We start from the raw sequence: 27,222 nt of genomic DNA, 5'->3' as shown, positions 1-27,222 counted from the left end.
GTTTTTTTTTTTTTTTTAAGTCAAGATGCTTTTTAAAAAAAAAAATTTTTTTTTTTAATTTATTTATTCTATGTGTTTGAGTGTATTGCCTGCATGTATGTGAGTGCCACCTGTGTTGTGCATTGCTGCAGAGGTCAGAAGAGGGTTTCGGAATCCCCTGGAACTGGAGTTAAGGATGGTTTGTAGCCACCATGTGGATACTGGGAATCAAACCCAGGTCCTCTGCAAGAGCACTTAGTGCTCTTAACTGCTGAGCCATCTTTCCAGCCCCGCCATGCAGTGTTTTAAGGAAGCACTTAAGACTCAGAAAACAGCAGTGCCAAGGCTCTGGTCAGGAGCCACTTTACATAAGTTCATTGAACACCCAGGAGCAGTGTATGACATAAGCAATGTGATAGGCACGGTGAGGGTATTGGCAGTAAAGTCACAAGTGATGGAGGGCCAAGTCTAGTACCCCTAGAGGCCATTTTAGCATTCTTTATGTATCCGTGGTGAGTTCTAAGCAGAAAAGAGACAAGATCTGACATTGCAGCTGTGTTGTTTTGATTAACTGTGGAGGCAGAGGTACATGCATTGAGCTTAGAGAGGGATTCTGAACATGTTTTGAAAGAAGAGCAGTGGGGGTGGCTAATGGGCCAAATGCAGATTCTAAGAGAGAAAGAGGATGTGTTAATAATGACTTCAGAGCATTTTGTTCAAGCAGCTAGAAAATGTTCAGAGCCAACACCCTTGAGAAAAGTTGGGGTGGGGGAAGGTATCAAAGGTGGTTATTTGGACATGTTTAGTTTGAAATACCCAGATGGAGATTTTAAGGGAAGAAAGGACCTAGTTAGAGGGCTATTAGTATGCAGATGGTGTTTAAAGCCAAGAGAGCAGGTGATCCCACCCATTGGAAGTATGAAGTGGAGAGGTCCTGAGCACTAGGCCCAGAGGAACACCACCATTGAGCAAAGGCACAAGCCAAGTGAGGAAGAGAAGGAAAGCCTGCTGAGTGTAGTATCTTGGAAGCCAGGTGAATAATGTGACTCAAGGAAGAAACAGTCATGTTCAGATAAGAACTGAAAAGGATTGATAGATTTCAGAATTTACAAAATGCTGATGGCCTAGATAAGAAAGGCTTCTTTGAAGAAAGGGCTAAAACTTGATAAAATATACCAGTGAAGGGGGGCTGGAGAGATGGCTCTATCTGTTAAGAACACTGAATGTTCTTGCAGAAGACCCGGGTTTGAATCCCAGCACCCACATGGCAGCTAACAACTGTCCTGTAACTCCAGTCCCAGGGGATCCGACACCCTTTTCTGACCTCCGTGGGCATTGCACGACACGGGTGCATTTACCTCCATTCAAGCAATACACAAATACACATAAAATAAAAAAAAAAATAAGATACCAGTGAGGGAGCTACTGAGATGGCTCTATGGATAAAGGCACTTGCTGCCAGCTGGTGACCCCATGTTCAATTTTTGGGACCCAAATTGTCAAAGGAGAGAACCAACTCAAGTTGTTTTCTGACAGCCACTTGAGTGCTGTGGCACATATACACATACACATGCACACTTATAAAATAAGTAAGGAAAATAAGTCAGTGAGTGCTGAAATATAGCTGAGTGGGTAGTGCCTCACATGTGAGAATCCCTAAGTTGATCCCTAGAATCACAAAATGAAATTACAATAGAAATCAAAATAGAATCACTAAAGGAGGAATAAATCAGGAGTGTCCATACCATAGGATGTTTAAGAATAGTTGGGGCCCCTGAGCTATACTTCAGAGATGTATCCATATGTACCCATTGTTGAGCCCCTCTCCTAGCAGAAAGCACCAGTTTTAGATCATGTTAAGGTATTAATGACATCGCAGTTGACAGTTCTGACTTGGAAGAGATAGAAGTACATTTGCCTGGGGTAGCCACCTGGATGATTGCAATTTTAAGCCACAGCAGCAGCCACGGCCATTTTAGTTCTTGTTTCACTGAGTTGAGCATGGGTATGCAAGGCTGTGGAATGGACTAGTGTTAGTGGGAGGTAGTATCAGCGAACTCCCATACCTGTCCAGTTGGAATCGTGGCAGCCCTTTGAAAATGAATGGAGGGGAAGACTCATTGTGGACTAGACTTTTTCCTGTGCAGGATCTTGGCCCAGAGTAAGCAGTAAATCTGAATTTCTGTTTTTCCATTGCTGAGTTTTTTGGAATCTAGGGGTATTTGCAGAATCACACTTCTCTCTGTTTTGTCATTTATACTTTGAATAAATTTATCAAAAGATTGTTTCCTTATTTGTATTTTTTCCTCATTGACAAGTTTATTCCATCCAGGGTAAAACTAAGATCTTTGTCATAGCTCTTGCATTTTCCTGTAATGTATTTTAAAAATCTCAATTTTAAGAATAATTAAATTGTATCTAAATTCAGTCTTCTGTTCATCTAAAGTTCTGATAAGCAAGGCTTTGTATATGTAGTCTAATGCCTAGTGTAGCCATGTACCAGATTATTAGGGTCTTCCTTTAAAACTTAAATGATCTCCTGATTCATTCCTGCTAATGTTTAACTCTGACATTTTTTGTGTAATTATTTGACAGAATATGTGGATTTTATAATTTTAGGACAGTTTTAGAAGACGACAGAAAGAGAAAAGAAAGAGGATGAAGGTGAGTTTTAATTGCATGAGATTGGCCATAGCTTAACTTTGCTTTGTTTTTGAGACATGGTCTCATTGTGTAGCTCTGACTGACCTAGAACTCACTGTGTAGAGCAGGCTGGCCTCCAGCTCCCAGAGATCTGCTGTACTGGGATTAAAGGTGTGTACCACCGTGCTGGGTCCCTAACTTTACAATTTTTTGAGGAAGATATTCATTACAGTATCTTTATTGTTACCCAGAAGGAATTGGTCAAGGACATAAACATCCAACCAGCTGCCTTGGAGCTGGAAAAAAGAATACTAGGCTAAGTTTTTTTGTTTACATTTTTATGAGATAGGGTATATAAGTACCAGTGTAGCCCAAACTGGCCTTGAATTCACACTTCTCTTGTCTCAATTTCCTAAGTTTGAGGGCCACTGGCATATGTCACCATATCTAGCTTCTGAACCATACTTCAAAAAATATTTTTATTTTTTTGTTTCATGTGTATGAGTGTTGTGTGGGTAGGTGTACCCTTGTTGTGCAGTGTCAGTGAAGGTCAGAAGAGGTCATCGGATCCCCTGGAACTGGAGTTACAGACGGTTTTGTTAGCCGTATGTGGCTGTTGGGTATTGAACCTGGGTCCTCTACAAGTACAACCAGTGCACTCCGCTGAGCCATCTCTCTAGTCTCCCTCCCTTTTTTTTAATTTAAATTTTTTTTTATTTTATGTGTATGAGTGTATTGCCTGCATGTGTGTAGGTGTACCCTTGTCATGCAATGCTGGTGAAGGTCAGAAGAGGTTGTTAGATCTCCTGGAACTGCAGTTACAGACAGTTGTTAGCTGCATGTGGGTGCTGGGAATTGAACTTGGCTCCTCTACAAGAGCAGTCAGTGCTCTTAACTGCTGAGCCATCTCTCCAGGTCCGTGGACCATATTTAAACTCTAAGCTTTGAAGTTAAGAAACAGACCTGGTGGACAGGAGGTGGGAAGTTAGTGACACTTGCCTATTAGAATTGTTTGTAATAATCAGATAGTTTCTGTAATAAAAATAGCCCTTTGCATATTCTTTGAAGTTACTGCACTTACTTCCTCTAACTCATCTTTGCCAGGTTAATCCTTATAGGGCATGACCTTCTAAACTTTTGTTTCACAGCTCTGAAATCACCTCTGACACCTTAATTTCTTCAGAATCCATTTCTACCTTAGTTTGGTGTTCAGAACACACTGATCTGCTCTAATTCCAACCATCCATCTTATGCCCTCCTATCTTCCAAATATATCTATCCCTGATGACTGGAGTGTTGTGTTTATTTGGTACCTCCAAATGTGTTCCTGCCTTCATTGCTCCCTCCCATTATTCCTTATACACAAGGCTTCCCTTGTTGGTTTCTTCAGTTCTTCGGGTTGAACAGTTCTTTCTTTTTAAGTATGCTGCTTCCTGCCTACCTATCATATTGCTTTTATACTTACTTGTATAATGCTTTATACTCATTTCACTTCTTTAGTTAATGTTTTTCTTACCAACTGGATTTTCAAATTTGAGCGGTTTAGGGATTGCCTTCACTATTATGTTTTATAAGAATTGAGCAGTTTTAGGAAATTGGAAAGGAGAAATGTCATTGCTTACCATTGCATTTAGGTTTGAAAGCACTTAGATTGGAAGGGGCATGTAGGATTTCTACTGGATATCTGTTAATCAGTGTCTGTTTCGTCAGCCAGACATGGCTATCACCTTTTATAACTTTAATTATGGCTCTAATTAATTAGAAATGAAAAGTTCAGTCCTACGAAGGTTATAAGTGAAAGTTTTTCTGGGGTTGGAGAGATGGATCGGAGGTTAAGAACACTGACTGCTCTTGGAGAAGACTAGGGTTTGATTCTCTACCCACATGGTGGCTAACAACCGTCTGTAACTCCAGATCTGACCCCCCTCTTCTGACCTCCATGGGCACTGCACAATATAGATGCACTTACATCTATTTAGGCAATAAACTCATACACATAAAATAAAAATAATAAAATATTTTTTTGTTTTCTTTTTTCAAAAATATTTATTATTATTCACCTGAAATTTTTGTGTTTTGAGTGTTTCCTAAGATTATAAACAAACAATGATTAGCGTAATGAGACTTCAGTTGATTCTGTGTATCAGAACAATGTACTATACATACTGTTATATGTACTTTTAGTGCAGAGTTTTTATAGACTACTGCTTATAAGGTGTAAATAACCCTGTAATGTTAACGGAGGTACATGTGGTTCAATGAGTCCTGTAGTTCCGTGCTTCAAATGAGGACTGTGTTCCATTGTCCTCTTGCTGACATCTAACTGTTGTGATTTAATTTTAATTTCTACACTTTTTTCCATTATGTTAGAGAGATCAACCGGCCTTTACTCCTAGTGGAATATTAACCCCTCATGCCTTGGGCGCAAGAAATTTACCAGGTTGTCAAGTAGCCAGTAATCCGAGACAAGCAGCCTATGAAATGAGGATGCAGAATAACTCTGTAAGTGGCTTATTCTCTCATGTGCCTTTGAGGAATGATGAACATCGGATTTCTTTTGGAGTTGTGTGTCTGTGAATTTTATCACTTCACCTTGAGTTGTATTTTGTGGCAGTTTTTTCAATTTCTTTTGTTTTGAGATATTTTTTAACTTTACTAAATCAATCTTTATCAAGGTGAAAATATTTAAATGAAGTGAAAGAGAAATATGTGGGATAGTCAATACAAATGAATATAAAGAGATAGCTAAGTGGTTGCAGTGCTCTAGTAATGCAGATGGGCCACAGCTGCTGGCGTCAGCCCCCAAAGACCTGAGTGGTGGATGGTATTAGAAGCATGGCTAGAACACCAATGTCTCACAGCTGAAGTTAGAGAGGAGCATAAATTTTGTTCCCTTATTTCCGCTTTCCTCCTGTGGATCAGATATGTGCATTTTCAGAATGGTATTCATTGGGCTATCAAAAAAAGAAACTCTTCATTGCCTAAATCCTCATTGTCTAATTTAGGCATGAAATATTTCTGAATGGATATTTTAAGGTATCCCTTATTATCCAAACTCTGGTTGTTTCCCGTTTGTAAACTTACAAACTGAATGAACTCAAAATTTAAACTGTAGGAAAAAACCCACCCAATTCAGCAAGGTTGTGGGATCTATCTCCTTCCTGTTTGTTGTGGTGGGAATGGCTGTAAGCTAGGAGTGCCTGGGGCAGTAGCAGCAAGAACAAGGGAAGAGACTGAAGAATGAACACTAGAGGAAGGAAGATACTCTGCAAAGTTTGATATTGTAGTATATTTTCTCTTTGACGCATCCAAGGAAATTGCATAAGCTCAAATACTTAAATTTGATTAAGAGGTTTCCTGTTAATGCTTATATCCCTTATTAAAATGATAATTCTACATGGGGAACTTTTGCTGTATCAGATGACTGACTAAAATTGTATTCACATAAATTCACATCTAGAAATTTTAGGACTTAGGTTTAGAATGTGGGAACTGAGATTTCCATTCTCCTGAGAGAAGCAGCTCATTCTATTTGATTTTTGTTTTCTGTCTCACCGTGAGTAGGATGTGGTGAATCAGGACGTTTTGAGAACGTAGAAGCTGGTGTCTGTCATTCAGATTCTGTCTGTATCCCTATGGGGTAGAACTGAGAGTGACTGGTATTCTAAAATGCCATGGTGATGATGTAGAGTGCTTTTTTTTTCAGTTTTGTTTTAATTCAGAGAGGTAGGTAGGTTTAAAATTTGCCAACTATGAGAAGGATTCCAGTATTTTAATCAGACTAGACTATTGATCAGTAATGTCTTCGAGGGAGAGAGAATGGAGAGTTTGGAAACTAGGTTTTTAATTTGATCCTGTCTTAATCCTCTTCACATAATTTTTTCTATGTAAAAGAAGTATGGAATTGGAGTCTTTACCTAATAGGACTTTCACCTTCAAAGTGGTCTGAATACAAAGACCAAGAAGCCAAATTACCAGTAGCCCTAGCTGGTATGGAACTTGCTATGTAGACCAGGCTGGCCTCAATCTCATAGAGATCCTCCTGCCTCTGCCTTCTCAGTGAAGGGATTAAAAATAGTGTGTTACCACACAAAGCTAAAGAGAGTCTTTAAAATGATTTTTTTCCCCTGAGTTGTTGGGCATGGTAGTTTCTAGTACTTGTCTGTTAATGATTGACATTGTTAATGTTTTGTTTCCTCATCCATATGGCTTTAAATGTTTGCATTCTGAACTATGGTATTATTATACTTTCCTAATAGAATTTGTCTAGTTGCTAACATGTTTTAAAATGAAATTTGTATGAATGAATTTGTGTAAATATGGTTATGTTCAGAAAGATTGTATTTATTGGTAGAGACAGAACAATATTTTTATAATCTGAAGATGGAGATTATGTTTTATTAGCCAAGAATGTTTGGGAAAGTATGCAACTTCTTTCTACTTAGACAATTGATTGGGAATGTCGCCCAAGTAGATTAGGGCTCAGAAAATACAGTGGTCATTTACTGATTGGTTAACCACATGTGCTAGGCAGGCAGCATGTTAGTAATCTTTCATATATAGTTTCATTTACCCCTTGCTAAAACTTCTAAAGAAGTTATCATTCTCAATGTAAGCTCAGACTCAGAGGTTAAATTGCTCAAGGCCATGCATCTAGTAAAAGTTGAACTTGGCATATCAGACTTTGTTTTGTCTGCAGTTTCCAGATACAGCAGTCCCTTCCTGGGCTAATTTTTTTTTTTTTTGACAGTATTTGGCATATGTTTAAAAATATTTAGTTAGCATTATTATTGTGTGTGTGTGTGTGTGTGTGTGTGTGTGTGTGTGTGTGAGTGATGTGTGTGTTGGGATGGGAGGGTATGTACAAGTGAACTTCAGAGGACAGCTTTGTGGAGTCAGTGTTTTTTCTCTATCCTTATGAGGGTCTTGAGGCTAGAACTCAGGTCATCAGTCTCTGCTGCAAGTGCTTTACCTGCTGAACCATTTTGCTGCCCTTAGGCATATATTATTATGAACAAAATTGACATTATACATTTTTTAAAGGAAACTGCTTTAAATTCTATGTGAAGGACAGGCTTTCTTGGTCTGTGAACTACCTTCATGCTAAGGTTTTTCTTCTAGTATCATTAAAGTCTTGAGAGCTTTGTGAGCTCTCAATTTTAAGATAATTCAATTTACTTGAAATATCTAATTTACTGTGACTAATAGAGGGAAATGACTGTGGAAGTGTTTTCTACCACAATGACTTTGGACATTTATCGTAACTATAATTGTAAGAGATCTTCTTTTATGTTTAATTAAACATTAAAATATTTTGGGCCAGCTGGGCGTTTAACTATAATTGCAAGAGATTTTCTTTTATGTTTAATTAAACGTTAAAATATTATGGGCCAGCTGGGCGTGGTGGCGCACACCTTTAATCCCAGCACTCAGGAGGCAGAGGCAGGCGGATCTCTGTGAGTTCAAGGCCAGCCTGGTCTACATAGTGAGTTCCAGGACAGCTGGGGCTACAGGGAGACCCTGTCTCAAAAAAAGACAAAAAATAAAATTCATGTAAAATAGTTTAACAGTTAACAAGTGGATTCTCATTAAACTATTGCTTTGCAAAGTGGTTGGTTATGACTTATATTTGATTGTACTTTTATGAGTATTGACTGTTTTACATATGTATTATAGATAGTACGTGATACTATTTGTATAGTATGTAATACTCTGTGTGTGTGTGTGTGTGTGTGTGTGTGTGTGTGTGTGTGTAGTTTTTCCCTCAGAACTCCTTTTTAGAACTTTAATGTTAGGAAGCTTGGTACTTGGTTGCTTTTCTTGGAAAGAGGAAGGACTATGAGGCAAGATCAGTCTCTGTTCTTTCTAAATGTGTTTACTATATCTATTTAATAGCTTTTAAAAAACTGTGTCACCATGAAACTTGATAAGTAATGACAGTTGGCTAAAATGAATAATGAAATCCATCTGTAATGTTGTAATTGTCTGCAGAGTCCTTCAATATCTCCTAATACAAGTTTCACATCTGATGGCTCCCCATCTCCAATAGGAGGAATTAAAAGAAAAGCAGATGACAGTGACAGTGAGCCAGAGCCAGAGGATAACGTCAGGTGAAGCCCTTTTTTCTTTTTTCTTTTTTTTTTTTTTATGGGTAGTACTTTGTTAGCAAATTGCTGAAATAGATATGGTCTAATTAATGCTATTTAGCTTAGAGCAGCAATGCCTTCAGATGCTTGCCTGTGATCTTTTTATCCAGCAGTAATTAATGTGGAGGGTTAGAATAGTCAGTAAATTCCAGGGAGATGTGTAAGCTATTGCTGTTAAACCCAAGTATCCAGATTAGTATGCAGGCAGGTTTCTGTCTTCCAAGCCACTTTTCCCTTAGAGACCAGGAACTAGATTGGCTAGACATGAAATATTTAGCTCTGATGATGTGATCTGAATGTTACTCTTTGGAGATTAAATTTTCAAGCTGCTTAACCCAGAAAGTTCAGATACATTTGGATAGTAATATATAGTTGGCTTTAATAGTTTCAACTGTAAAGATTCCTCCACAAAATGAAATGTACAAGATGTTAATTTTAGAGAAAAATGTGTATTTTTAAATAAAGAGCCACAAACTTACATATGAGCTGTTTTACTTCATTACAGAGAGAACAGGTATACACATACTTTCTGCCTGGTTCCTAGATTATTTTTATAAGCCTTTTTATATTTAAAATACCTACTTTAAAAGTAATTTAATTTTCTTTCTTCTGAACTATATAAATGTCTTTAATATTTTAATCTTAGAATACAGTTGTAGAGTTATTTCATAGTAAAAAAAATTGACTCTGGGTTTTTGATTTTTTCTTTTTTTAACTATCTTTAAATTGATAAATCCTGTGAAAGTGGCGTGTTTAGAAAATCGAACCAATCTGTTTTAGCATTACTTCACAACTCCTTCACCTTTCCCCTGGATATTAAATATAAATGGATTTGGGTTGGGCCTGGCATGGTGGTACACTCACTCCCTTAACCCTGCAGAGGCAGGCAGATCTCTGTGAGATCAAAGTCAGCCTGGTCTACATAGCAAGTTCCAGGCCAGTTGGCTCTATAGGGAGACCCTGTTGCAATAAAACCAAAATATTGGTTTGGGTTATGAATCAGTAGATAGTCTTTAACTACATATGTTAGTAGTTAATTCAACATAAACTGGCTTCACCTGGTTTTTAGATTATGGGAAGCTGGTTGGAAGCAACGATACTACAAGAACAAATTTGATGTAGATGCAGCTGATGAGAAATTCCGACGGAAGGTTGTACAGTCATATGTTGAAGGGCTGTGCTGGGTTCTTCGATATTATTACCAGGTATAGAAAGAATTTTTTCTTCTAAATCTTTTGCTAATCATTTTAGAAACTATTTCTTTTAATTTTGCATGATATTGAATATCCTGAAATAAGGCTCACGCTCATTATTTTAAATTTCCTATTAAAATTATTATTGTGAATATTTGCAAAAACTTGAAGTTTCTAAGACATTAATATATAAACAAAGCTCATTTTTGTTGTGTTAAAGGGTTTTCAGGATCAAGAAGACAATAGAGTTGGTCTTTATGATCTTTAAAGTTTAATGTTTTATGTTTAAGTGAAGTTTGAAAACAGTTGGCTTTAATTGACCATCAAGTAGCTAAAGAAAGGATAAAACTTGGAACATAACCAATAAGAATTCTAAAGAAACTGAATGATAACAGGCCTTCTATAATATTACATGAAATAAATATTAATTGAACTGGTCTGTATCTGACTTGAACCTTTTGATAATTGAGATGTCAGGTTGATGAGAGAGTAGATAGACTCACTGAGGATTTAACACTGATAGACTATATCTGGTTTTATGTTAAGAGAGTGATCTATGTTAAGAGAGTGAGCTAAGTTAAGTTTGGTATGACCTGGGAGTAGATGAAGTAAGTCAGAACGTAGGGAGTAGCATAATGCACTAAGTATTGATTGTAAAACATTCTACTTGCTTGTTTTACAGCTATTCTCAGTATTTTATTTTAGTGGGCATAGAGTCAAAACATGCCAGAAAGGCATCTGTTTTCTATAACTTGCTTTTGGTTTGGTTTTTGGTGTGTTTATTCATCTTTTATAGTCAAGAGAAAGTTGTAAATTGTAAAATGAACCGAACCTCTAGAATTGGAAAGAAATGTCATCAAATAGATTTTAAGGGTAAATATCTTTTTACGAAATTACATTTGTGAATGTAAAGTTTGGTGTTAACTACTGATTATTAAAGAAGTTTTGCAGTACTTTTTAAGAAAAGGCATCACTAATATGAAGCAGACAGTTCAAAACAACATTTTGAACTAAAAAATTAATGAGTGGCATCTATCTCAGACTTCATATTTTATAAATAGAATATTAAAGATCGATAGTCTTTTTTATTGTGTCCATCATTAACATTTTTTAAATTTATCTTTAATTTTAGGGTTGTGCTTCCTGGAAGTGGTATTACCCATTCCATTATGCACCGTTTGCTTCAGACTTTGAAGGTATTGCAGACATGTCTTCTGATTTTGAGAAGGGTACAAAACCGGTAAGCTTCAGAGTTGAAACAAGAATTTAAATTTGATAATAATGTGGGGTCTTTAACTTTTTTCTCTCTTGCAGTTTAAACCACTGGAACAACTCATGGGGGTTTTTCCAGCTGCAAGTGGTAACTTTCTACCTCCATCCTGGAGGAAGCTCATGAGTGACCCTGTAAGTCCCTTAGTATTTTGGATGTGTTGATAACTGGGTTGTCATGCATTTTTATTAACATGAGTTGTGGTTGTTTTTGCATATCATAGTTAAAAAATTAAATACAGAAAAAAAATGAGTTCTTCCATGTTATTTTTTCCCTACATAATGTTTTAGTTTGTACTCTCTTTGACTGAGTATCCTACATAATTTAAAAAACAAAAGGTTTTTTCCCCCTACCTGTAACTCTTTTGTTTATTTGTTTAATTCAGACAGGGTGTCACTGTGAAGCCCTGTCTGGCCTTGAACATACTGAGTCCACCTGCCTCTGCCTCCTGAGCACTGGGATTAAAGGCTTGGCCACCATACCCAACATAACTTTTTATTTGTGTCAGCTATATATAATGGCTTCAGGAGCTCTTATTCTGGCTTACCAGCCAAGGAAGTAGAAATTGTTAAGAGTAAATAAACTCTTCACTGCCTGCATATAGCCCATAATTATCAGTTCTAAAACTGGTAATTTTTAACTAAAACTAAAATTTTTTTCTATATTTAAATTGTTAATTTCGTTTTACTACACCTGGTATTAGTGACCCCTTCCTTAACATTTAGAGGGAAACAGAAAAACCTCATTCCTCAGGCTGAAGCGATGACTCAGTGGTTAAGAGCATGGGCTGCTCTTGCATAGGACCTGGGTTTGATTCCAGCACCCACGTGGTGGCTAACAACCATCCATAACTCCAGTTCCAGGGGATTGGGCATCCCCTTCTGACCTCCATGGGCATTGCATGATGCGGGTACACTTTCACACATGCAGGCAATACACACATAGACATAATATAAAATAAAAAAAAAATACAATATTTTTTAAAAAAACCCTCTCATTCCTTATTGAGTTAGATGAATTCAGAAAAATCATATCATAGTTTTGTAACAGGGCTTTGTGACTTCCGTTTTGATTCCTCACTTTTCTCCCTGATAACAGGATTCTAGTATAATTGACTTCTACCCTGAAGATTTTGCTATTGATCTGAATGGGAAGAAATATGCATGGCAAGGTAAAATTTAGACATTAATTCCATTTTGTTTAAAAATTTTAATAAAACAGCAGTTTTTGTTTAGGTTCCATAGTAAATTTAGTACTATTAGGAAGTATACCTAGTCAACCATACACATTTTTAAAACAGTGGAAGCAATGAAAATGTATTACTTGGTAAAGTTCTTGCCTGGGTTAATTGCATCTTAAAATGATAGGAAGAGACATGATAGGCTGGGCACTCCCCCCTTTTTTTTAACTTATATTTTTAGTGTGTGTACTTCTTAACATTATATGTAATTTAAAAGTATTGTGTTTTTGTAAAATTGGCCCAGTGTGGATATGCAGCTTAGTAGCTTTGATTTCTCTATGTTTTATATATAAATAGATAACTTAGGTAATTTGATCAGTTTGCTCATATGATGGCAGAGCAAATATCTGAGCCAGAGAGTCTTGACTCTAGAGCTCCATTTAAAATAAATGTTTACCTGAACATAACCATTGCCTGGGCTGTTTTTGGGTGATTGAGAGGATTAGATTAGGCAGTGAGTGCATGAACCTCAGGAAGTGCTCAGACATGAGTAGCTGCTCTTCTCACTTTTTTACCACCAGTACACTCTCAAGCATTATTGCAGCTAGCTCTGGATGCAAAGCACTCCGTTCTGCTTTGGTCAGCAAAGCTGATTTGTTGCTTGTAATTTTTTCACTGTTAGTGGCACTGCAGGTTGCCTGCTGACTGAAATCAGCTTCTGGAGTTAACATTATGGGAAAGTCTTACTGTAGGAAAGTTTTATGGATAATTTTTTTAGATTTTTAAAGCAAATGGGTAGAAAATAAGAGCTAGGTAACGTTGTGGTTTCTTGTTGGTATTTCTCCCATGTGTGCAACTGAATAAAATTTGAACAATTCCTTAGTTTCTTGTGTTTGCCAGTAATTGAATTAGCCTTGCTTAGATAGTAGATACTGATAGTTGAGGCCACTTCTTTTAGGCCCTTGAAATTTATACCAGAACGTAGTTTTTTAGCTTAGATTCTTACAAGGCAGTAAAATTAAATGGATCCTTACTTTGAAAATAATAGTAGCTAAGTTACTATGAGAAACCATTTCTCATAATTTTTAAATATAGTGGAGTGGTGATTGTTTCAAAATTATTTAATTCGCCAGGTGTGGTGGTGCGTGCCTTTAATCCCAGCACTTGGGAGGGCAGAGGCAGGCGGATCTCTGTGAGTTCAAGGCCAGCCTGATCTACATAGTGAGTTTGAGGCCAACTGGGGCTACTTGGAGACCCTCTCCAAAAAAAATTTCTTCTTTCTCCTCCTCTTCTTCCTCTTCCCCTTTTTCCTCCTCTTCTTGTTCATTTTCTTCCTCTCCCCTTCCTCTTCCTCCTCCTCTTCCCACTCTCCTCCTTCTTTCCCTTCTGTGTTGACAGGTCTCACATAGTCCAGGCTGGCTTTAGACACACTATGTAGCCGAGGATAATCTTGAACTTCTGATCTTCCTGCTCCACCTCCTGAGAGCTGGGGCTACAGGTATGCACCACAATACTTGAATTTATGAAGTCCTAACCTGGTCTACATAGTGAGTTCCAGGACAGCTGGACAGCTGGGGCTACAGGGAGACCGAAAAAAAAAAATTTTTTTTATTCAATTCTACTCATTACTTATTGCTATTTACCTTGTTTTATTTGGCTAAAATACGGTTTTTGTAGCTTATTAATGGAACATAAGTATGCTAAACTAACTTTATTTTTCTAGTATTATAATAGATACTGTCTCAGTGATAAGCTTCCCTGAAACTTACGGCCATAGGTTCAAATAAAACAATTCCTTTATTTCCAGTCTACAGTGAGGATCATTTTCAGTCTCCACATGAACAGTTTGTTGTGTTCCCCACCCGAAAGTTACTTAAGGCTCTAAAGAATGTTTGTCATAAATGAGTTAGTAGATTTAGAATGTAAACAGAATGCTATGGAATTTTGGAGCTGAAAGAGACTTTTCTTGTAGTCTGAAAATAGAACTTCTGAGCATTTTAGGTAAATAATCTCATTTTACAAAAGAAACCACAAAAGGACAAGCTCAAGCTCTAGAAAATGAGCTGATTGGCCTGAGGGCATGTTAGTAAAGCAAGAGCATAGATTGGTGTCCAGGTGGTCTTGCCGTTTCATCTAAAAATGTATTACCAATCAGACACAGCATGATTTTCCGTATGAGCCATTTTAAGTGTAGAAAATATGAAGAAGTTTTGGCCATTGCTACCATATACATAATATTTGCATCTGAGTTTTGGCTAAATGACAAAATAGAGTTCAGTTCCAAATGTCTATAGCAACAGAGATGCTTTACTTGAACTGTTTGTTTGGGCCAATGAAAATTTGAAACTAGTGATTCTAATAACTGAGGTGATTAGTTTGTTGGTTTCCCCAGGTGTTGCTCTGTTACCATTTGTGGATGAGCGAAGGCTTCGAGCTGCCCTAGAAGAGGTATATCCAGACCTCACTCCAGAAGAGAGTAAGAATTTCACTGCTACTTGGTCAATGCTGAAACTATGTAACATAGACTTCCCATTTCTGTGTAAAATTAAACTTTTTGCATTTGTCAGATTTCTTATAAAGGGGGTATAAATCATTAATTTACTTTATTATAACAGATATTAACTTTGCTTCTTAATCTATTTGTAAATTGAGTAGTGTATAATTGAAATATTTTAATTCATCAGTATTTTCTAAATTTAGTTAAAACTGACACTTCAGCTGGACTTGGTGACCCAAGCTTGTAATCCCAGCACTTGGGAGGCAGAGGCAGACGGATCTCTGTGAGTTCAAAGCTAGCCTGGTCTACATAGTGAGTTGGCCCACTGGGGCTACAAGGAGACCCTGTTTCAAGAAAAGCCAAACAACCTTTTAGAGGCTGGAGAAATGACTAAGTAGTTAAGAGCACTGGCTACTGTTGTAGGGGACTTGGGTTCAGTTCCCAACACCCACATGGTGGCTAATAACCATAGTTCCTGAGAATCCAACACCCTTTTCTAGCCTCCATGGACATTGCATGCATGTGGTGCACTTACATACATGTAGGCAAACATTTGCACACATAAAAATAAATAAAAGAATAGGTCTGGAGAGATGACTCAGTGGTTAAGAGTACTGGCTGCTCTTCCAGAGAACTCGGGTTGGATTCCCACTACCCACATGGTGGCTAACAATTGTCTGTAATTCCAGTTCCAGGGAATCAGCACCACCTTCTGACTTCCATGACACTGCATGTCATGGTTGCATTTATATATATGCAAGCAATACATTCATACATATATGTTTTACACACACACACACACACACACACACACACATACATATTTTAAGTGTTAAAAAAATAAATAAAAGAAAAAGCAAAGAACATCCTTTGTATTCCAGGCAAATGGATTTAGGAAACTTGCAGATGTCACTGATCCAATATCTGACAAAACATACTTTGAACCTAAACTGGTGAGATAAGATAAAGATGGTCACTTCGTAATGATTAAGGAAGCAATCCGTCAAGAGTACATTACAATTCATAGCATATGTGCCTCAAACATAGGTGTATCCAGTTTCATAAAACAAAAACTGTTGGAGGTAAAGAAACAGATTAAACCCAACATAATAGTGGTGGGTGACTTCAGTACCCTACTTTCACCAGTGGACAAATTGTCCTGACGAAAAATAAACAGAGAGAAATATCTGAATTATATGGCATCATAGATCAAATGGGTAGAACAGACATTTACAGAATAGTCCAACAAAGCATTGCAAAATATACATTTTTCTTAGCAGCCCATGGAACTTTCTCTAAAATAGATAATACACTAGGACACAAAGCAAGTCTTAACAAATATAGGATAATTGAAATAATTTCTTCTATCTGATCTTACTGGAATTAGACTACAAATCAATAGCAAGAGAAACCTAGAGCATACACAAACCTGTGGAGATTAAACAACACACTGTTGACTGTTGAATGGGTCTTTGAAGAAATCAAAAAAATAAAAACATTCCTAGAAATAAAGAAAAAGTATCCTTTAACTTCTTAATTCCTGATGACCTTCACACAAGAACTTTGGAAGGCAATGCTTGTTTCTTCTGTCTCCCTCTCCTTTCCACCATCTTCAGAGAATTGGCTTTTCTTGGAGGAGTAGGTAGAACAAGCATTTGCTCTTAGAGGGCTAATTTGAAATATATTTTGAACAAGAAATAGCATTTAATAATTAATACTGACAGAAATATTTAGATGGAAAATTTGTAAAGCTGAATTCAGTTGAAAAATTTCTTTAGTATCAGTATAACAAGTCCTTAAAAAACACTTTGTCAGCTGTACTGAGATTAGTCTTTGTTATGGTATGTGATAGTTTGTACTTCCTCCTGGAATGTTTGTTTCTTATACAAGAAACTGGATTCTTGATGACCAAGAAAGGTTTGTCCCTTTATCTTGCAAGATATCCAAATATGTTTCAACGATGTCTCTATCATAGAATTGATTGTTGAAACCTCATTTCAGAATATTTTTTCTTCCATAGAGGCATATCACACATTTAGATTTGTCACTTTTAAATTATTTTTCATAAGTATTATGCTAGTAATAGTTTTTGAAGTCTAGGTGCTTTCCTTTGTTGCAGCTGCATAAGCATATCTTCAGGTGTAATCTCTGGTTGTGCGCTTACTCTCTTCTTACTCTTCTCTCTAGACAGGAGAAATAGTCTTGGAGGTGATGTTTTGTTTGTGGGAAAACTTCACCCACTACATGACTTCATTTTAGAGCTGTACCAGACAGGTTCCACAGAGGTATAGTATGCAATTTGCTTAATAAGAATGCATTTTTCATAATTTTAGTAAAATATGTAATATGAAATTTACCTCTAACTTTTTAAGTATAAAATTCTGACATTAAAATATATCCATGGAATTATATAGCTGTCACCACTGTTCATTCCAGAACATTTTCATTTACCTACAAAGAATTTTATGCTCATTAGACAGGATTAACATCTTCCTGTTCTGTGATCTGCCAGTTTAGGTAACTGTCTCTAGGTGTCTGCCTATTCCTGATACCTCATATAACTGGAATCTAATAGTATTTGAATCCTCAATATCTAGATCATTTCACTTGGCATGTTATTTAAAGTTCATTCATGTAGGCACAGACCAAAATTTCATTTTTTTAATTTCTGAATAATTTTCCAGTAAATTCCACATTTTGTTTATCAGTTCACATCTGATGATAGATCCATGGGTTATTTGCACCATTGAGTCCCATGTATAATATTCCTCTGAACTTTGGTGAATATAATAAAAAGTGTGCAAGTGTCTGTCTGAGTCCTCGTGACCTATTCATTTGGTTATATCATCAGAAATGCATTTTTCCACAGCCAGTGGATGTGCCACCTGAACTGTGTCATGGTATTCAAGGAAAGTTTTCTCTGGATGAAGAAGCCATTCTTCCAGATCAGTAAGTATCCATTTGTGTATCATTGAGGCAACTAGAAGAAAGTTTAGTTAGTTTGGATGTTGTCTGCTGTTTGGCTTTCTAGTAAGAGTATGAAAATTATTCCTAAAGCCCTGCTGGACTAGGGACTGGAGACATGGCTCAGCAGTCAAGAGCACTGGCTGCTCTTGCAGAGGACCTGGGTTTGGTTCCCAGCACCCACATGGCAGGTAACAACCTGTAACTCCAGTTCCAGGAGAGCCAACACCCTCTTCTGATCTCTGCATGCATTGCATGACATGGTGCACTTATATACATGCAGGCAATACACTCATACACATAAAATAAAAAATAAAATATTAAGTAAAAAGAACAACAAAAACCCACTGTACTAAAAAGGACATGGATTCAAAGCCTGGTTCTTCAACATACAATAGCTGTGCAGCCTTGAGTTTCCTGAGCTCTCAAGGTATTTGCACAGTCAAAACTGTTTTCATAATTCTGTTAATACTACAGTGATGCTTGCTTTTCTCGTTCTGTTACTTGAGTGCATAGTGGAGTTTTCAGAAGATAAATGCATTATATATCAAAAGGTGGAATGAGAAGCAGAAAACACAGTTTAGTGATATAATAAGCCAGGTTTTAGATTTTCATAAGTGTAAGAATAATACTCTTCGCATTTATTCTTGTTTGGTTTTTGTAAAATATAGTTGTTTCGAGCCAGAAGAGGGTTTTGGACCCTTTAGAACTGAAATTCTAGTGGTTGTGAGCCATCATGTGGGTGTTGGAAGCAGAATATGGGTTCTTTGCAAGAACAGCAAATGGTCTTTTAAATTATGTGTGTGTTTGTGAGTATGTGCATGTGTGAGTATAGGTACCTGCAGAGGCCAAAAGAGGACATTGGATCTCCTGAAGCTAGAGTTGCAGGAGGTTGTGAGCTGCCTGATGTGGGTGCTGGGAACTGAATTTAGGTCCTCTGAAAGAGCGTTATGTGCTTTTAACCACTTAGTCATCTCTCTAGCCCCCATTCAACTTTTTTTATTGGTCAGCTGGGAACCAAGTTTAGGTTCTCTGGAAGAGCATTATGTGCTCTTAACCACTTAGTTATCTCTCTAGCCCCCATTCAGCTTTTTTTATTGATCTGTTCCTGCCCCATTGAATTTACTGGGGGGTAGGGGACTGTTCTTTTTGTTGCTTTGTTTGACTTACAGATTTGGATATAAGCCCTTTGCCCATAATTATTTTTTACTTATGAGATGATAAATAGGGTGACATGGTTATATTATAAAGATACATTGTTTTTGTTACTGCATTTAATAATTTAGTTTTTCAAAAGCCTAACAAACATAACAGTATCCTAGTTCTCCTTGCCTACATAGTTAAAGTATGCACGCAGGTGGTTCTTCTCTTGTTTTTCCCTTTAGAACCGTATGTTCTCCTGTGCCCATGTTACGGGACCTGACCCAGAACACTGCAGTCAGGTAGGCTTTTCCAAATTCATAGCATTTGTCCAGGGCACAGCTCAGAATTTATAAATGAATTTTAACAGGTCTCTGATTTACAAGGAAATGGCAGTGTTAATTCACCAGTGCTTTAAGATTGAGAGTCCCTCTGTTGCAGACCTCAGAACAAAGCCTCTTGACTTTAAATTATGTATATTGTTAAGGTTACTGATTTAACAAGCATGCTTATCTGTTTTCTGGTCTCTCCTGGCAACCTCTGATTCTTCCAGGATTAGGGAAGTGGGAGATGGAGAATAGGGGTTTGTGGTAGTATGCCACACAGAAGCAGACAGACTTTTATGCCCCAGTGGCTCATACTGCTTCACTGTGTTCAAACAGATTATCTTAATTATTGCTATATTTATGGTTCTGCAGAATTTAAAAACAAAAATATGTGGTATGTTTTAGTTAAAATTACCTAAAAAGAAGTGTCCTTCACTTCAGTAGTGACAGCATTTTCTCTTCCAGAAAAATAATGTGAAATTTAACTGTTGCAAATGAAAAATCAACATACTACTTATTTGTGTATTGAAATTGCAAATCTTGATGCCAGAGTTTATGCTATTACCATTTATTGCAGTATTTAGGCAAGACTAAAGCAAGCACGTTAAAAAATTTGGCAGATGCCTACTAATCTCGTCTTCCTTTTTGACTCATTCCTATGATCTCTCACACATTTGAGAAATACTTTAGATTTTAGTTGTTTCTTACTGTGAAAAATAAGCAGTTTATTTCTTAGCTTAAGTGGATTTAGTAGCTGATTGCCATTCTGGAAAGAAAGATTTTTACTTTTTGCACTTTTGTTGTTGTTTATCTGTACACGATTTGTCTGTCTTTGACTCTTTTGTACTGACTCTATCTTTATACTCTTTTGTTAAGGGTGAAGTACAGACTTTAAAGTGATGCTCATAAGCCTATCACAAACAAGCTGGCTCTGTCACATTCCCTGTGGACACTGCATTAACCTGTGGGGTTTCTGGCTCACATTGGTGCTTCAGGGCAGTTAATTATACTAGGTCTCTTTTTGGATTGTCACATTTTTATACTCCTTGGATTTTCTGCATGTTTTCAAGGGCCTTACTGTCTAGCCCTCTAGAAATAGTTAATTCTACTTAAGTTTCTAATTAGGATAGAGAGGCTTGCCCAGAGGAGAGTTAAAGAATCAGTGGACAAGTCGTGGAGTTTTATTTGGGTGATGGATGATAATGTTGCTGGTTTTCTGTTTTCTGAGCCTGAAGGGCCCTGTTATGTTTGGTACTTAATGTGTTCACTGTGTTCATTATGTGGATAAAACAAATCAAGATCTAGGTGCATATTCAGGTATATATTGAAAAGTAACTTCAAACATATATTAAAAAATTAATTTCCTGAAGATTTGTGAAAACTTAATTTTTATCTTATTGAGATAATTTTTACTCTTTTCTCTGAGAGATGATATTAAGGCCAAGATCTGGTTTTCTGCAGGTCTATGTGTGTACTTTGTGTGTACGGGGGGGGGGGCTTGCATATGCATGTGTGTCCTCTCTTGCTTTCCTATGCGTGTCATATATTCCAGTTATGTTTGTTTTATAAACTAAGATTTAGAAGTGCAGTCTCCAGTGTCTCCTGTCATATATTTTGACTCTTGTCATTTTTTTCACTCATCCAGTGTCTCATTCCGTATTTGAAAAGTTGTTTCCTTGAATTGGTTATTCCTGTCACATTTGATCTTACCTATGGTATTGAGAAAGTGTGTTATAACTCAAGTTACTGAAGTCCCTCAAGTTTATAGAGACTGTTAGCAAATACAGTCAATTGTGATCCTAAGAGATCTTTTTGCTTTCAGTTCTGATTCCCTAAATCATTCATCAACATGTTAGTAGCTTAACTTTTAAATAGAACTGAACTGTTTCCTTTAATTGTCCTCATCTTGGTTTTTCTTCGCTAGTTTTATTTGGTCAGTGTTTTTTTATAATTCCTTACTAACTTTAAACATATAAGCCATTGTGCATATGATTTTTAAATTGCAGAAAAGTGCCAGATGTGGTGGCCCATGCCTTTAATCCCAGCACTTGAAAGGCTGAGGCAAGCAGATTTCACAAGCCTGTGAGTTTGAGGCTATCCTGGTCTATATAGTAAGTTCCAGGTCGGCCAGGGGTACATAGGGAGGTACTGTCTTAAAAAAAAATAAAGCAAAATTTATAACCCCAGCACAGCAGCACCATTGCCTGTTTGCTCAAAGCGTAGGTGATATACACTGATGCTTTGTGTTTTCCAGGCCTATTGTAATTTAGAAGAGCCATAGCTCTATGCCTGAATGTCCACTTTCTTAGGAACACCTCTTTTCTACCCAGGCTGTTCCTGTCAGTATCATTTTGATCTCTATGCCTTCTTGCCATTGTTTGAAATGCTCTTCCTTTCATTTTCTGAGTGTGGGTGGGCTACCCTTCATTGCTTTTTGCTTGCTTTGTTTTAAAATATAGTGTATGGGAACTGAAGAGATGCACTTGCTCTTCTTCCAGAGGATCCTAATTCAGTTTCAGCACCCACATGGTGGCTCATAGCCACCTGTATGCATGTGCTGCACATATATACACTCAATGATACACATATGTATAAAATTTTAAAAAAATTAAAGACTAAATATACAGTGTATAACTTGTATGATTTTGCATGTGGTATTTTTCAGAAGTACCATTGTTTTCTTTTATCCTCTTAAAAAAACCCTAAATCCATGTATGAGTCAGTTGTTCATTGTGTTGGAACTAGTGTTTGCCACATTTTTCTAAGCCAAACCTCTTAATATTTTTCTTCTAGGGGTGTGTTTCTCAAACTTGCTCTGATCACCTTTGGATAAATGACACAAAGAATAGGACATTTTTATGTCTCCAAGAAATTTTTAAAAATTTTTATGGATTGTGTTTCTGTGGATGGAATTTTAGGTATAATGATTACTGCAGCATTTACAAGACTCACAGTTGGTCGACAGATAATTCAGAACCAAAAACCTGAAGGAGATGGAATGCATGCACTCTAGAGTAGACTTCATGTTAAACACTTGGGAGGGTTTGGCTTCTACTGTCTGCACTATTACATAGGCTGCTGAACTGGTTAACCTCTTCTGATAGAGTATCACAATTCTACAAACTCTTTTAAGTGTTTTAAAATGTCAAGTATATGAGCGATGAAAATTTCCCTGCAAGAATGGTTTGCATTAACATTCTGGTTTAGTATTAATTGCAGAGTATTTTTAGGAAAGGTGGAATGAAAATGAAGCTTGATATTTGGAGTTTTCTCCTTGCTTTGAGCAGTGTGCTAGGATTTTCAAATAGTAGCATTATTTGAAATAGTGTTTTTCAGAATAATTCTTTGTTAAAAATTGTTTTTAGTGTATATGACAACAAACACACACACTGCATGTGAAGGTCAGAGGGCAGCTTTATGAAATTGATTCTTTCTTTCAATCTTTACATACATTCCAGTGACTGACCTCAGGTCTCCAGGCTTCTGCATTAAGTGCCTTTGTCCTCTGAGCCATCTTGTCAGCCTTCAGAATAATTCTTGAACGAAGTCAGGAGAGAGCTGTGGATTCCCTTCCTTTTCTGTCCAAACTTTGTTCTATAGTATTTTCTTATCAGGAATACAAATAAAAGTACCATTCAGTTTCCTTATTTTCAAAGATATTCAAGGTTTATATTTTTTAAAGTGTGCCCTTTGTGTTTGTGGGGTGATTAAAATGGGAGGAAGGTGACTGTCACAGAAGGCATCCATTCTACTCTTGGCTGATGAAAGCTAAAGCGAGGCAAGTCAGCAATGCATCTGTGCTTGGAAAAAGCAGGTGAAAATACTTCTCAGGTGCATCGAGTTAGATGAGACAGTATAAATCTGAACATGATTCTCTGACCTTGGCTAGGCAGCTTGATGGGTCCATAGGCTAGACTGGTTTGGAGGGCTTTTGTGCAAGACTTTGAGGCAAGTGCTTTGCCATTGACGTGCACCCCTGCTGCCATAGGCCATTCTCTTACTGACTTGTCTTTTCCTTGGACTTCTCAGAGGGGGTGTGCTGCTCCTTTTCTCGGGGTTACTGCTGCTTCTCTTCAGGTAAATTCTCCACAACTGGTTCCTACTTTATGGTCATGGCTGTTGTGGAGGGTCATCTGTATCTTATTTTTCTTTGGTGCTTTATCTAAAAATTTAAAAATTGTAAACCTGAAACAAGTGAAGGAATTTCAAAAGTTTGGGTCCATAAGAGAAGTTATCTTGGGCCAGTGAGATATCTCAAGAAATAACGGTGCTAGCCTCCAAGCCTGATGACCTGAGTTCAATCCAGAGCCTACATAATGGAAGGAGATGATGACCAGTTCCTATAAACTGTCCTCTGATCTTCACACTTGGGCCATGCCATGCACACCACCCCCCCAAGAAACCAAGCAAATAGAATGCTTTTAAAAAGACTTTTGACCTTTAAAAAGAGTTATCCTTTGGCTCTTTGCATAATGAGTTGTTGCCTTAGGAAAAAAGTTTGAGCCATGGCTAATGTTACTATATTAGAAAGTATGTTTTTACAAAATCTTGATAGACTTTTATATGTATTTGGAATGATTTAAAATACTAAAGTCATTAAGCCAGTAGAGATTTACCTTACTTTAGGAGACTATCTTCAATATGTTTTCAGGTATCCAAGGACAAAGACCAATTTATTGTCTTTGAGATTATAAATAATATCATTGTCCCTTGAATGAGAATGTCCAAATTTATACTTCTTTCTCTAGATGAGTTGTACTATGTTAATTATAAAAATTACTCTATTGAGTGTGATTCTGAGGGGAAGCCTTAGAGATTATTTTCCTCTTAGCTTGAAAACTTTTTCTCTCAGAGCAACATCAACATGGAACATGGAATTTTTAAACAAAGGAAATTACACATATTGGGTGAATAAATGAGTTTCTTTTCCCAAACTTTGGTTTCATATGTTATTAAATCTCATGTTACAGCCATTGTCTTTCAGGGGAGACTATGTCTGCCACTTGAGACTATTTCCTTTCCCTGAGAGCTTGTTATCATGCCTATTTCTTTCATTTTCTTAGTTTCAAATCTTTATGTGACTGCTAGCTCTCCACTCAACATGTCACCTGAACCTGAACTCTATTCTAGTTATCTGCAGTCCATGTGCTTCCTCAGCATGTCCACTTCATCTCAAATGCAAGTTCAAGGCTCTTTGCCTAAACTCTGTGCTTTCTTTATGGACCTTTTTCTCTGCTCTTAACCTATTTGAGGTACTGTCTCTCCATAGCCCTAGCTGACTTGGAACTTGTTATGTAGACCAGGCTGGCCTCAGTCTCACAAATAATCATCTTCACTGCCTGTCGAGTGCTGTAATTAAATGTGTACACCACCATGTCAGGCTTTCTCTCCTCTTTCACACAGCACTGCCTGGTGATCTTTCTAAAATTCATTGTTACCTCTTCCTGACCACTTGAAATGGGTTCCAATTCAGACATGTAACAATGTAATGACCAAATCAGGCTAATTAGCATTTCTGTCTTCTGAAGTATTGCCATTTCTGTGTTGAGAACCATCAAAGTTTTCTCTAAGTTTCTTCGAAATGTATAACCAGTTGTTCTGTAGTTGCCCAGTCATGCTGTATAAAGTACTACCTTCCCATTACTGTCTTAGTACCTGGTATCTGTCACACTGCCTATCTCCCCCACCCCCCAGTCCATTTCTCTCCATGTTTCCACACAATGTCAGTCTTTCATCCTTTTTATGGCCACTGTGTATGCAGTGTGTGTACCACATTTCTTTATCCATTTATTTGACAAAGGACATCTTAGTTAACGAACTCCATTATCTTGATGATTCTGAATATTGCTATAATAAATGTGGAGAAGGAGCTGTCTTTTTTATAGGACTTTGTTTCCATTAGAAGTGTGCCTGTCATGGATTACATTATCATGCATTCTAGTCAAAAATTTTTTGAAGAACCATGGTACTGTTTTCCATAATGGCTCTGCAATATACATTCCCACTGATAGTATATGACTTCCTTTTTAAGGATTTTTTTTATAAGATTCGTTTTTATTTTCAGTTCTCTCCCCCTCCCCCTTTGTATCTGTGTGTGTAGGTATGTGTACATGAGTGCAGTTGCCTCTGTGTGTGTGTGTGTATGTGTGTGTGTGTGTGTGTATGTGTAGGTATGTGTACAAGAGTGCAGTTGCCTGAGGAGGCCGAGGCATTGGATCCCTTGGAGCTGGAGTTACGTGCTGTTGTAAGCTGCTCTGTGTGAGTGCTGAACTTGGGTCCTCTAAAAGAGCAGAAAGTGTTCTTAATGGCTGAGCGGTCTCTTCATTTCCTAAGAGTTCCCTTTCTGAACCTGTATATAAAACTTCCCCTTTTAACCTGAGTGAGTACTCATGAGGCTAAGGCAGAAGATCAAAAGTTCTTGGTTAGCTTGGGCTATGTAGCAAGTTCAAGGCTAGCCTGGGCTACCTGCTACCTTGTTTTGGAAAGTTAATTTATTTCAAAACTTCTTTCTCTATATTTTCACCAACATTTGTTAGTTTTTTGATAATAAGCCATTCTTATTGGCGTGAGATGACACCTCATTGTGGTCTTTTGCAGTTCCTTACCAATTAGTGATGTACATTTTCTCTGGAGCATTTTGTTGGCCACTTGTGTGTCTTTTAAGAAATGTCTATTAATTAGCTTTTGAAGTTTGGGGGTTCCTTATATAGTCTGGGCATTAATTCCTCCTCCATAGTATACAAATATTTTCTCTTAGCCTATTGTCTCTTCACTGCTATTGTTTGACTTTTATTGTCAGTGCATTTAAGATCTGATCTTTAAAAAAAAAAATTTTTTTTTACCTAGTCTAGGATCCTGAAGTGTTTTCCCTGCTTTCTTTTAGTAGTTTTCTAAAAAAAATTTGATTATTTTTATTTCATGTGTATGAGTGTATTGTCATACCCTCAGAGATCAGAAGAGGGCATTGGAGCCTCTGGATCTGGAGTTACAGACAGTTGTTAGCCACCATATGGGTGCTGGAAATCGAATGCAGGTCCTGCAAGAGCAGCCAGAGCTCTTAACTGCTGAGCCATCTCTCCAGCCCCTTTGTCCTTTTTAATTAATTTGTTGTATACGATGAGGGATAGGGGTCTACTTTTTATTTTTGTACATATGTGTATCCATTTTCCCCAGCATTCTTTGTTGAAGAGATTGTCTTTTTTTTTAATTATTTATTTAATAACCACATGATTAGAAGGAACATTTCATTACAGCATTAACATATTCAATAACAATTTCCAGAGCAAAGATGCATCTCTTTCAAAATTGGCTGTAAAATTTTAGGTTCACAATTGAATTAATACAGTTATACAATATGAACTCAGTACATGTCCTATAAGACATAAAATTGAATGTGATTTTAACTTTTAAAAAAGATCTCCATTTCATTTTAAAATATACTTTTTCACACAGAAAAACTCATTTTTAATGCTAACACTTTTGATGTTTACACGTGCATCTCTAATCTCTATGTATTTGATTATTACTAGTCACAGTTGGTTACTTTTTGAGATCCTTGGCACCTAAGCAGGGATATAAAGTCATCAGGTAGATTGCAATAGTAATTTACATGAAGCAAATTTTTATGCTTCTTCCTCAAATATAACTCATTTTTTAATTTTTTTTGTGTGTATTTCATACAGAACATCCCAAACAATCTATATACCCACATCCCAAATGACACCTTCTTATAGCCTCCACCCCCCTCCCCCTAGAGCCCATATACTCTGTCATCCCTGTTACTGTTCACTGTGTTGTCGGCGCCCCCAGCTGTTCCCCAGTGCTTGTCCATCTGCTGAATCTAGTCAGCCTATTTACAGTTCCTTGTTTTAGGAAGATCAGCTC

At 37.1% G+C, this 27,222-nt stretch overlaps 1 protein-coding gene across 3 annotated transcripts in view; it reads left to right on the top strand.

Annotated features, from left to right (window-relative positions):
• Xrn2 (5'-3' exoribonuclease 2) overlaps window positions 1-27,222 on the top strand; it is an 86,546-nt gene that overhangs the window by 34,689 nt on the left and 24,635 nt on the right. For all 3 annotated transcript variants that reach the window (XM_029567586.1, XM_008841269.3, XM_029567588.1), the window contains 11 exons: window positions 2,599-2,643; window positions 4,993-5,124; window positions 8,614-8,732; window positions 9,838-9,973; window positions 11,094-11,201; window positions 11,276-11,365; window positions 12,330-12,402; window positions 14,804-14,887; window positions 17,096-17,193; window positions 17,778-17,857; window positions 19,258-19,314. In XM_029567586.1, coding sequence (XP_029423446.1) covers window positions 2,599-2,643; window positions 4,993-5,124; window positions 8,614-8,732; window positions 9,838-9,973; window positions 11,094-11,201; window positions 11,276-11,365; window positions 12,330-12,402; window positions 14,804-14,887; window positions 17,096-17,193; window positions 17,778-17,857; window positions 19,258-19,314 — 1,022 coding nt within the window. The remainder of the gene's footprint in view (window positions 1-2,598; window positions 2,644-4,992; window positions 5,125-8,613; window positions 8,733-9,837; window positions 9,974-11,093; window positions 11,202-11,275; window positions 11,366-12,329; window positions 12,403-14,803; window positions 14,888-17,095; window positions 17,194-17,777; window positions 17,858-19,257; window positions 19,315-27,222) is intronic.

Source organism: Nannospalax galili, unplaced genomic scaffold (genome assembly GCF_000622305.1).
Source record: "Nannospalax galili isolate Female #2095 unplaced genomic scaffold, S.galili_v1.0 scaffold510, whole genome shotgun sequence".
Classification (NCBI taxonomy): domain Eukaryota; kingdom Metazoa; phylum Chordata; class Mammalia; order Rodentia; family Spalacidae; genus Nannospalax; species Nannospalax galili.
Note: the sequence above shows the minus strand (reverse complement) of the source record. Positions and strands in the feature narration are given on the sequence as shown.